At 38.8% G+C, this 12,897-nt stretch overlaps 1 protein-coding gene across 6 annotated transcripts in view; it reads left to right on the forward strand.

Annotated features, from left to right (window-relative positions):
• Window positions 1-12,897, forward strand: part of VEZT (vezatin, adherens junctions transmembrane protein) — a 63,618-nt gene that overhangs the window by 38,731 nt on the left and 11,990 nt on the right. For 4 of the 6 annotated variants that reach the window (XM_030480059.1, XM_030480060.1, XM_030480064.1 and 1 more), the window contains 4 exons: window positions 2,239-2,570; window positions 3,210-3,403; window positions 7,620-7,720; window positions 8,904-9,111. In XM_030480059.1, coding sequence (XP_030335919.1) covers window positions 2,239-2,570; window positions 3,210-3,403; window positions 7,620-7,720; window positions 8,904-9,111 — 835 coding nt within the window. Of the gene's footprint in view, window positions 1-2,238; window positions 2,571-3,209; window positions 3,404-7,619; window positions 7,721-8,903; window positions 9,112-12,259; window positions 12,580-12,897 lie in introns of those variants that run through there. The other 2 variants (XM_030480062.1, XM_030480063.1) reach the window with 1 other exon arrangement.

Raw genomic sequence — 12,897 nt, forward strand, 5'->3', positions numbered from 1 at the left:
GGGCTACATCAGATGTAAGCTTTTGAGATTTTTTTCTTGCCGTTTCATTAGCTGAAGTTCTAATTGCAACCATGCAAGCCCACTTATTTACCCACTTCTTTTTAAGTACAAGAAGCCGGTCAGAAGTGCCCAAGCTTGTAAGCTAAGTCTTTACCTGCAGTTTGCAGTAATTTAACTGTAATTGGTTTTAGTTGAACTGATTGGGATGCTTTCTGAGTACAGTCAAGCCCACAACGAGTAAATCTCAGTTTACATTAACTCATAACAGACAGTGATGGCTGTGTGTGCTGTAGTCGAACTAAGCTAAATTAACATAAATCAGTCCTAAGCAGATTCCTGCATAGATAATAAAGTTGATATACTTCAATAACCTTGGGGCATATTTGTGTTGTGAGCCCTGGATTTATGTACAGTTATCTTCAGGTTCTTTTCATTTGAGAGAACTTGTATTTATGTTAAAATGCAGGTAGAACATGGACGTGTATCCAGATTTAGTTAATATTTCAATTTTCATCTAAGCTCAAGTCTAGGCCATATGACAAATGTAGCCTGTGTCTTTTGGCTACTTTGTCTTTGAACTAAATCAATTTAAAGAGTGGAAATGTTTAGCTTAAGAAAAAAATACCAATTCAAGCTGAGGAGAGACAGTTGGATGTTTTGGGTGAAGTTTAAGTGCGAGTAAAAAACATCAGAAGTCATTGGCAGAGCAAGATATTTGCGACCCTAAACACATCTGGAATTTCCTTTTCTCTCACCATTGTGCTTTTTTTCAGGTAGGTTTTGAATTATTATTACAAATTCCTGAAGTCCACTACTTTCATGTGCTACTTTTCATTGCTTTTGCCTTATGTCTAGTGGAAGGATTGGTCTTCTTTTGTGCTTATTATAGCATGGGCTCTTGACTTTCTATCCAGTGCACCACAACTTCAGGGACACGTGCGTGATCGCTGCCCATTTGTTTGCTTTTTAGTTTAGCAGCCAGCCAAATCATAGTCTTGCTTGTGTGCCCCAAATTAATTTCGTATCATTCAGTGTTCTTTCTTCTCATAACCATCTTTTGTAAATTAAGAATTATCTTTTTTCTTTTGGATTTTTTTTTTTTTTAGTTTGCATCCAAGTGTTTTTGATATATGCTTGTGGTACATCAAACCACATCTGTCTGAAGGCATTTAATTTTTTATGTTACTATTCTGAATATTTTGCTCTTGATTTGTTTGCACACTGGAAAAAACTGCTACTTGTCCACGGTAGTATGAGTACAGAAGTGTAAATATAGTGTTTCAAATCCTGTAGACCCAAAGTCTCGGAACAAGTAAATTGTTAGTCCTGTTCTGTGGCTGAGGAGGGGTGGAAAAAAGCATAATGAATAATTACTTTGTCTTCCTTGGTCTGCAGTGCTTGAGAACAAATTTCAGACTACACCTCATAGTCACCTACAGTTGATCCCTTTTAATAAGGGCCAGTATTGCAGGGAAAAGTGTCATAACCTTTCCTTTTCACTTTGGAGATGTAAGATGCTACTGTTGTGTCATGGGCTACTTGGCCAGCAATCTCCTCTAAACTAAGAAAACAGGGCTTTTCATTGCATTGGAAGTGGAAATTCTCAAGAAGTTGAAATTGTGGGTTCCCTTGCTCCCAGAGGGACTTACCTCTTTTGTACCATATATAACATTGTGAATCAGTTCATTTCTTGCAAGCCTTTCCCTCCTTAGTGGTATTGGTGACATTCTCACTTTGGTGGAATAAAAATTATCAGCTCAGCTTTCTTCAGATGTAGAATGTTTTGTGATGAAGTACAGTGCAATTACTAGACTTGTGTTTCGAGGTTGGCTATGGGGCAGTGCAATACTTAGTAGATCGTAGAAATGATAGCTTGGCATCATAAAGGAAAAAATGTCTTAGCTGCCACTGGAATTTTGGCAGTCCTTTATGATCTTTAAGGTATGTGGAGATTATAGCAAATAATGAAGCTGCTTGACGAGAAATATGGGGGTTTAGGCCTCTGAGCATAATTGCATATAATATCCGTCATCGAAGAATTAGCAGTCGCCTAATGCTCATGATATTTGAACCTCACGTGGTCTAGGATACCCTTCAGAAACATTCAGCAGATTTTCACAGTTTTTCAAAGTTCCTGTTGCTGGCTGAGGAATGTTTTCCCATGGTGTATCTGTACATTTACTTTGGAGGCTGACTGTGTTCCCAGGTGCACAGACCTAACCCTCCTCTGTTTCGCAGGTCCTCTTTCAGCTCTGGGTAGGGCAGAGTTCAGAATTCTTCCGGAGGCTGGTGCTGCTCCTCTCCCCAGCCAATGCATCCCCCAAGCCCTTGGTCTCCCCTGAACGGCTGCCTCATCATATCTTATCTGATGTGACTCAAGGCCTACCTCATACACATGCTGCCTGCTTGGAGGAACTGAAGCGAAGCTATGAGTTTTATCGGTACTTTGAAACTCAGCATCAGTCGGGGTTCGAATGGCCAACCAGAACAAAGCAGAAGTCAAGAGAGCTGAACAGTCTTCAGACAGCAGTACGCAGCTTGCAGCTTCATCTCAAGGCACTGCTCAATGAGTAAGTTTACACATGAATTAAGAGAATATGCTGGTAGGAAGAAGGCTTCAGACCTGAGTTCTTTGGGTTGTCAGCTTGTATCCCAGATTAAAACAAAAAAAGGCAGATAACATATAGTCATTGCAATCATAGGCACATCTTCACATAGCATGGAGTCAGAGATCCTTGGTTCAGTATGGAATGTGATATTGTTTCCTGGTTATTCTTTAAGTGTCTGGTGGAAAGCTAAGCAGTGCACCAAGATCTTGCCTTGCTTTTGTCACTCCCTTGAAAAAATCTGAAAACGTACTTACCTTTCATTGATTTTGCAGCATACCAAATGCGTTATAAGAAAGTTCAGCTCATAGTAACTACCTAGTAAATGTTTTTAAAGATTCATCACTGCCTTAGGAAATAGTTGAAGCTGCCCTGCTCCTTAAATCTTACATATAAGAATTACTAAAATGAATGCAGGTGGGCAGTGTATCTTGATGAGGAGAAAAGGATCTTATTTTTTAAATTTTGGGACATCTTTGAGGAGTTGGCTGAGTTGGATTCTTAAAACTTGAAGAAAATAACAGGATATTAAATGGAATTCTTGAAGGAATGGTGAAGTCATATTTATTATCACTTATTTCTGTTCATCTCCTCATCACCTAGGGTAATAATTCTTGAGGATGAACTTGAAAAACTTGTTAGCACTAAGGAGACACCTGAGTTGACAACAAAAGCCCATCAGGTTCTGGAACAGAAACTAAAGTTTATTCAGCCTCATATGCAGGCAAGCAACAGCTGCTGGGAAGAAGCCATTTCTCAGGTGGAAAAAATGAGCGGAAGAAACCCAAATAAAAAAGGTAAACATGAGAGATTAATTTAGCAACTAATGGGATACACTTTGGAGATGGAATGGTCAAATGGATCAAAGGCATCATTCAGCCTGCGTATAAGAATTTTAGGTGAAGGAGGTCTTACAACCATACACTTTAAAAAACCATATACATATGCCAGACTTTTTCACTGTGATGACCTTGAAGCTTTTGTTGCAGCAAAAAATGTGAGTGTGTTATTCACAGTTGCCAGTAGTTAGACACAGGTCTAACTAATCCAGAGTTGGACCTGTGGATTCAGTTTGTTACATTTCCACGTGTAGACCGATAATGGCTTTTTGCTTTTGACTGATGGATCACCTGTGAAGGGGTAGGATTGTGATGAATCGTCCCTGAGATTTTCATTTATTTACTGTGCAGAGAAGTTACATAGTTAATTGAAATGACAATGGCATTGTCATGAAACTTTCTCAGCAATGGCATTTCCTGGAACATTTTAAATTGTAGAGTGTGTGTTGAGCATATAATACCCGTTTACCTGCTCTCTCAGAGAGAGTGAACTAACCTTCTGTATGCTTGCTAGTCAAACCAAGCAGCATATCCCAATGTTTTTCCCTATGCCCTTCTTAGATGCTATCCTCCTTGTGAATCCCAAGTAGCTTAAATAACATAAGTGAACTTAGGTTCTCCTGACATGGAGTTGAACCTGTAATTTCTAATCTTTCTTTTTTCCAGGAGTTTTTGTTACTGTCCTAGGAAGGCATGGCCCAGCATCTGAAAAATGCTAGTAATGGAGACTGCATTAGGAAAATTATGACTTGGGGTATTAAGAAGTTACCTACAGAAATTCAAATTTGTAGTGAGCTAAGCTCTTAATGATATATGGGTGGGATATTCATGAGATGGATGAATACTGCTGTGAGCCTAGAGGCGTGCAAGCTGACTTTGTCCATGCTTACATCCAGAACTAGAGCACTGGGAGGCCTAGTGCAGGCTCCATGCAGGTCCAGACACGATATAACCAAATTTGTGTGTACTTTGCCTGGTAGTCTAGTCTTACAACTCCGCGCTCAGTGCTGTGTAAAACAACCTATGAGGATATTAGATGTAGTCTGATACATTTGCATGTACTAGCCTGTTGTGTTCTGTTGATGCCCTCCACAACCAGCAGTTCCACTGATCTTTTTCTTTTCCCTTTCCTTAAATGTTCTCTCTAGACTGCATGCCATGGTATTTTTAGTTAGTTTAGTTTTATTTTTACTTTGTGTATGAATTTCACAGCAGGCACTTTTATTATAATTTGCTTCCTTTTAAAGTTCAGCACAAAAATAACCTGGTGTGTGATCTAGAAGGGAGAGATTGCGTGGGAAATAAAAAAATCCTTTGCTTTCACTTTTGCCCAGTGATTTTCCTGGAAATGTGCTGGGGTTGAATCTCTATTTTGCAACAAGTCTACTGAACTACTGTACGGGAGCTACTTTTAAATTATGTTAGTCATTGAAAACTATTTTTGTCTGACTAGATTTGACTTTCCTGATATATTTCTAAGCAGCTTCTGTGAGTTGAACTTTTCAAGCTGTGCATGAAATCAAGTCCAACCACTAAGGAGCTGTTGTGAACATGAGCTATCCTAGTTGTGGCATCCTGTGTAGCTGCGTATCACTTATTTTCAGAGCAGTTCTGCATCCCTTTAATTGTCCTCTGTCTGAACAGATGAGTCTCCTTCAGTAAGCACTACATGTTTCATGCCCAAAATCATTCTGTGTCAAAACAGGTTTCTTTCAGCTGCATTAAATAGTTCATTGTGTCAAACTCTGTCAAACCAAAGTCTAACTTTGAACTGATGAACTAATGAAGTCTAACTCATTGAACATTCATATGCTCCCATCAGCCTTTCATGGGTGCTGATACTAGTGTATATTATAGTATATGGTTTAATGAATGCTGTTTGGCTTCTTTGTGTACAGGGCTTGGTGTATTTCTAGAACCAGTGCTGTTAGTCACTGATCCTGCCACAGAAGAGAGCAAGTGGGGCTTTAGCACCTTGAGGGGAATTCACCTCTATTTAAATTCATTGGTCAATGATAGACTTATCTATCATTCATTTACATGTAGATCTTTGCACATTTCCAACATGAGTTGATTCTAGACTTTCAGCTGTCTTCTCTTTATTCTCTTACCTTCTTTCATCACATATAAAGCTCATCTAGACTTAAGGCCTTGACAATTTAAGCATATAGTAATCTGCTGCTAATTTTACAGAACAGAATACCCTTTATGACTAGTTACAGTGCTGTCTTAATGATCTTTGAAATAATATCCCTCAAACTGTTTAAATTCCATCCTTTTTCCTGTTAAACTGTCTCTATTGAACTGTCTAAAGCTCTTTAGAACTTTTTAAGATATTTGTAAGAGCAAGGCGATAGTAGTCTGCGGCAAGCTCATGGATCTTGCAGTCTTTTGATCCACTGGAGAGGAACTACAGCAGGAACAGTTCTAGTTAAACACTGAAATCATGATCCTGAAGCATATTCTTAGCAATGGCAGCATCCCATGTAGGTGGCAAACACAGCAGTCTGTACATATTAGAGCAGCTGGTTTACTCCTTAGATTTGGGAAGGCAAGCTTTTACTTGGTAACTTTCATATACTCTTCCAAATTTGTCTTCATACGTTCAGGAGCATATTTCTATTGTTGCTGTTATTATTGTTAAAATTTTTTTATTACAAGGCAGAGTTATGCAATGGATGAGGGGGCTGGGCAAGGTCATCTAGCCCATTTCCCTTCTCAAGGGCAAATTAGTGTTTGCGAGTAAATGTTTTTTACCTGTTCCTAAAAACCTCTCTTTACAGACATTTTGCAGTATTTCCAGGCATCTATTCTAGCACTTAACTCCATTTCCTGGAGAAAGTTATTACTTTTGATCCACCCATAATGAAAATCCATTTTCTCTTTATAGCTCTTACAGTTTTGAAGATAGTTAATATGTTTCTTTCTGTCTTCTCTACATGACTCTGTATCCTTCAGCTCTTCTCTGAAGATTATAGTTAGTCCTATGATCATTTCCTCAGTTCTCATCTGGACTCCCTCAAGTTGGTCCACGATATTATTGAATGAAAGAACCCCAGGCTGGGCACTGTGTTCCATCCACAGCTTGATCAGTGCCAGAGTAGAAATGTAATTTCATGTGTGTAACAGTCAGTGGTGTTGTTTATACTTATTAGTATGTATTTTGACTTTTTTGCTTGCAGCAGAGTACAGTTGACTACTAGGCTCCTCACATCTTTTTCTCAGTGGAGCTGCCCAGTCAGTTGTCATGTATTTGTGCATTTGATTATTCTAAAGCACAAAAATTTGCAGCCACTGTCACCAAACTGTTGTGTCTGAAATCCATTCTTCCTGGACTGTATCTCTGATTTTCCAGTATTATTTTTGATTCTAATTGTGCCCTTCAGTATTCTTGCAGATTATCCCAATCTCATCAGATTTAATGGGCTGAAACACTTTTTCACGCATTGGAAATATTAAAGAGTAGTAGGCTTGAAACAAATCCTCACTCATAACATTGTTCTGTCTAAAAATGGTAACTACACTCTGCTTATCCAAGAGACTGTGCTAAGCATCTAATAGCAATTTCTCCTGGCCTGTGCATTTTGCTTATGAGCATGTCATGACACTGTATCAAAAGCCAAAACAAAATGCAGAACATCTTTGTCTTCTTTTTCATAAAACCTGTTATTGCATTGGAAAATGAGATTGGAGTGATTTGATATCTTCTGTTCTTAGGAAATCCACACTGGATGTCACTTACCTCCTTGCTACCTTCCAAATAGCTTCCCATAAACTTTGCTTGATTATTTCTTCCAATATTTTCCAATTATTTGAAGCTGATTTGCCTATAATTTTACTATTTTACTTCTCTTTTTAAACTTTGGCACTAGCCTGTTTTCTGGCTTTACCAGTTTTTCCTGCCATCTGCAGGTTTTTGAAATCTATAAAAATTTTGAGATTTGTTACTTGAAGTGCTTCAAGATGAGTTTCACCAGACCCAGCTTGTACCAAAATAGCTAAGTTTTTCAACTGCTCTCTAGCACAGGGTTTCAACGTATTCTAACCAGTCTTCTCACCACTGTTTTCCTAATGAAAATGCCTGGACCCTGCCGGAGAGAGTCAAAACCATCATTCAACGCTCAATCTTTTTCGTTTTTTTTGTTTTTAATCCCTTTTCTTTTTTCCCCTTAAGGCAAACCAGAAGTTTCCTGTGACAACCTACAGCGTACTACAGTACCTTTAACACAGCCTGCCATATACATAGAAAACAAAGATCCAATCCCTGAAGAGCAGGTAAAAAAAAAATAGGACCATTTAAATAATAATTGGGACTTGTTTGCTGTATCCATTCCTTTTTCAGTTGCTTGTGCAGTGACCTTCTTGTCTTGCCAAGACAGATCAAGTAGGAAGCCAGTGCCATTTCATAATTGGACTTAGAAAAAAGAATCATGTCTATTCTTTTTGCTGTTCCATGGGAAGGTATTCTCCATCCTGGAAAAAAGCACCAGCATTCACTTCTCATATATATCATTAAAGTATGTGACAAAGGAGAGCAGCAACACAAGTCAGAGTAATACAGAAAAGATGTAGAAAAAATGTGAATTCCTAAAAGGTGGTGTAGAACACAGAGTCCTACTTGCATACTGTTAGATGAACTGTCGCAGCTGCAACAGTGACAAGCTCCAGAACAAACCAGCCTGTGTTCAGTTTGAGTAATCTCCACATCTTTGAATACCTGAAACGGACTGTGACACTGAACAGTTTTGTGGTGTTTGGGGAACTTGTGAGTGATGGTTGGGCTTTCTTTAAGAGAGGCTGGCCTCCTCCATCCCACAGCTGAGTTGCAGATGCATTCTGAGAGCAGACTGAACACCCGTGCTCTGCTCTGTCCCTCCCTCACCTTCTCCCAAGCCTACCCCACATGTATTCTTTCTAGATTTTTTTCCACATCAAAGAGCTGGGACTAACTTTACTGGCTGTCTGTTATAACATAAATGAAGCTCCGTTTTTTCATGCTTGTAAGCCAAGTTAAAATTGGAGGAGGAGTTTGCTATTCTCAACATCCTCTTAATAAGGATTTACATAAGTTAAATTACCAAGATGCCTGACTGAGGAAGAATTGCTTGTGGTGTAAATTAAAATTTAAGAAAAAAGGAAAAAAGAAAAGAAACCTGCATCAGCATTGCTTATTTCCACCTGTAATTATGGGGAAATGGACTCCCATTTTCAAGGTATTTATTTGATCATTCTTGTGTATGAAATTAAATCTCAGGTGACTGCAGTAATGTTAACTTTCAATGAGTGGACTTGCTCCAAAATTATACAAATATGACAGAGCAGTGTCAGATCCACTGGCTCTGCTCAAATTGGGCTCCATCCTGTTACTGTGGTTGGCTAGTGTTGAGATCACTTGATCATGCATCAGATTGTAGGACAGGGTGTACAGTGAAGATCAACATTTTCTTTCTTTCTTTAGGAATTGGAAGCATATGTTGATTATTCAGATACGGAGAATGAATACAGAAGGGAAGATTTTTACTGCTTTTCCCAGGAAGAAAGAGAGAGACAAGAACGAGAGAGACAGGAATCTAAGAGGGTGTTACAAGAATTGAAATCTGTGCTGGGATTTAAAGCTTCAGAAATAGAAAGACAGAAATGGAAACAGCTGCTATTCAGTGACCATGGTAAGCATTGCTTTTGAAAATTAATTCCTTTATAAGAAAGGGTAGGTGTCTGTTTGCCATCAACTTCTGACTATGTTAGTATTTGGACAGTGCTTAGCTATAGAAGTGTCTTTGATAGAGCTGTGTGGCATGAGCTGTTCCATCTCTTTATATTACTTGCAGCAATCATTTTACATATATTGAAAAGAACTCCGAGAAATGGAATTTGGCTCTAAACAGAATATTGAGCTAAAATATTGAAAACACAAAATATTAAGATAGTATAAAGAGAACTGTTACGCTATACACCATGCAAACTGAGCTTTCTTTCATGGCTTTCTGTAAATAAGAATTTTAATCAGGGTTCATAAATAAATTACTTTTCAGAATTTAAATGAACCATTAGGAATTATCCTAGGCTTACAAAAATACATAGGTTAAAGTGAAGAGCTAGACTTTGGAATATTAAAGGCTCCTGAAACAGTAAGACTGGCTGTTGTTTACATGAGAGAGTAAGTATACAGAATGTGTTTTCAAAACCAAAACATAAAAACAAACAAAATATAAACCCCCAAAAACTAACAAGAAGAGTTCTTCCAAACTAGCCTTTGCTAACTCTAAGGACTTCTGGATAGCTCCATCCTCTTGCTCTTAAAGGCAGGAAGATGAAAATTTCTCTTGCCTCAACAACAACAGTCTGTCTCTGTTCCAGCACTAAGACTGGATACAACTTGATTCCTTTCACTGCTCAAGCTGTTTGATTTATTATCTTTAAAATTGGCAGTAGTTTGTCTTTTCCTTTTTCCCTTCTTTCCATTTTCATTCCTTCCTCGTAAAGACAGGTTAGGAAAAGCCCTCGAAAAAATTTCATATTCTGTGTTATGAAAGACAACCCTGAAGTCTGGCAACAGATTCCATCTCTGCCAGTGTCTACCAGAAAAAGACCATGGATTGTCTCTTTCAGTAGTTTGGTGGGAACACACAGTAGTGGGACATACGTATTTATGAGACATCAAACCCACAAAAATATCTGATCTTCACAACTTTCTTCTTTGTGTCAAATTGACGACAACTGTGGTAAAAGAAATCACTTGCCCATTGGTATTGACTTCTCTTCTAGCTGAGTTAAAAAGCCCTAAGACATCAGATTGCATCAGAGTCTGCTCAAGAGTAGGATTCCTGTATTATCCTTCTGGCGTTAGATGCGACACCAGACAACTCTTCACATAAATGTCTTCAAGTCTTCCCTTCCTCCCTGTTGAAGAGAGAAGGAAGGAATCCTACCTCCAGTTCAAGTCTTGACAGATCTAGTGACTGCTGCAGAGAGAGTTCTTGTCAGGAAAGCTTCTCTAGGACATTTCCTTATCTAGGTTAGCAGCTGGTACCTGTCCACATCAGTGTATCCTCAGGCCATTTGTGGAATGGACTACAAGACTCTTGAAAGAGTCCTGTAGTCTTCAGTAACTGTTCACCTGAAAGTCTTTGGGGCTCATGTTGGTTCCTTTCCTTTCCATTGTTTTAGGATTAGAGATTTAATGGAGGGGAGGGAGGAAAGTGTGATTTCCTCCAGCTGCCTAGGACTAAACATTGATTACTTCCATCCTGTACAAAACTGGAAAACATGAGGGTGGTTCATGAAAGTAGTTAATACTGTCTCCTTTTGGCTCAGAGACTCTGTGTGTCTAATCTGAAGGACTGATATGGACAGCAGACATAACATCTTCTACTGATTTTTAAGGAATTTCTTCATTATTTCTTCAAAAGAAACACAAGTCAGTTAAATATGACATAATGGACCCTGGCATATTACTGCTGCAGACTTTAATTTACCCATATGCAAGAGTCATTCCTTAAAGAAACATTTTTGCGACTTGTGCTTTCCACATTTGTGGCTTGCTTTATCTTCAAGACTTAAACCCCGAAAAGTTCATCTTCTTGTCTCTATTGGCCCAAGCCAGTATATGGCTGTGATACCACGCTATTTCCATAGCCCTCTTAAACCTTGCTTTTACAGGACAATTGCATTCCAGAAACCCTGTGTTCTCTTAACTTGTGATTATTGTCAGTAAAGATCCTGAAATACTCAAAGGCTTTAATCTGTTAGGCACATTAGTCAAGGGTCCCAACAAGCCATTCTGATTTCTTAGGTTATTTGGTTAGTTGAAGGAGAGGCTGGTGAGGGTTTCCACGTGAAAGAGGTCAGCTCCAAACAATTTGGTATGTCTAAAGAACACAGCGTAAACTCAACTGGAGATGATAGGTTGGCTTCCAGAAGAAAAACACCACCTTAGCAGAGCACCAGATTAAAGCAAATTTGCCCAGGACCAGCACTATGGTAATACTGCTTACAGTCTGGGCAGCAGGTGATTTATGGGAGTGTAGGTGAGCTTACATTTTTGGTCATTTGGCATCCTGTTGAGGCAGTAAAATGGAATTGCTCTTGAGGAGGTATGTGAAGTTGCTAGCGACTTCGTTTTCATTTGTCAAACATTGTAAAAAAACTTTCTTCTGGTGCAGAATCACTTCAAGCCTTTCCCCTAACCTTGCTCCTCAGAAAAGTTCATTCTGTCAGTGGTCGCGTTGCACCCAGATGTTTCCCCTTCTCCCACCTCGCCCATACAACAGTTCTTGTACAGCTGTTTCTCAGATTTGGAAAGCCACACTCTGAGAATTTATTATTGCGTGTTAACTAATCATTCGGCAAACTGGCCAGGTACCAATCTGAAGTATCTACTTATTTTTCATGAAATTTTGGCTTTGGGAGTATACTTTGGAGGAAGCAGGCAACAAGTTTGTTTCCAAATGATAAGCAAATATTGCTGTGCCTATTCCTGCCTCTTCAAGCAAATGGGTAGAAATAAGCAGCAGCATGTTTCTTACAAGATGGGGAAAGAACTACCCCGTTAACAACTGAGATGAGTCTGGTGCTGTGCTCCTTCCATATAGAGGGTTTAATACAAACAGTAAGATACAAATTTGAAGCCACAGCCTTTCAGTGTGCTAATGGCAATAATTATCAGTGTGACAACCATAACGATGCGCCTGCCTTCAGCTGGCTAAAGTAAAGATTGCTGAAATAGGATGTGATGGAAAAATCCTAATATCATAAATTTTGTTTCCCGTGAAAAGTTTGTGTATTTCCCAGAGTTATTTTCATCTCTGCTTACAGGGGTAAAGTCAGAATGGAATTAGAAAGGGAAATGCTACTTGGGAATCTGCTGTTGCCGCTCTCATTTATGTTCGTGCTGCTACTCTAATGGAGCTACTGCAGTTTAGGGAATCTGTTACTTGGAAATGGACATTATATGGTTTCCTTAAAAAGAAAGACGTCTGTTCTTCAAGAAGTGATTGTACCGAGTTGTACTAACCCTTAACACTGGGAGGAGAGACTTCCTGGCAAGCATCCCGTTGCTGGCAATGGGGCTCGCTGCTGCTACTAACTTCAAGAGAGGCTAAATTAAACCACACTTTATTTGTGAGGACACCTTACCTGACTGTATGAATAAGTGTTGTATTTACATGTTGTGGTGTATGAGGTCAGATATTGCCTATAAAGACTTTTTCGTGTACCACCTGTCTTATTGAACTAGGTAAATTGTTGTTTAAAACAAAGACGGTTCAAATCTGTATACAGTGCAGTTGGTTTTTGCTTTAACATTGATGCATCATCTATATTTGATGACAGTTTTAAGCATCATCAATTTTGTGCTGTCTCATTATGTCACTGATTTTAAGGAGTAGTTACAACAAGTAGCAATCACATCTCACTTCAGCTATGTGATTTCTAGAAAACACTCTTTTTACCTT

This window comes from Strigops habroptila, chromosome 3, assembly GCF_004027225.2.
Source record: "Strigops habroptila isolate Jane chromosome 3, bStrHab1.2.pri, whole genome shotgun sequence".
Taxonomy (NCBI): Eukaryota; Metazoa; Chordata; class Aves; order Psittaciformes; family Psittacidae; genus Strigops; species Strigops habroptila.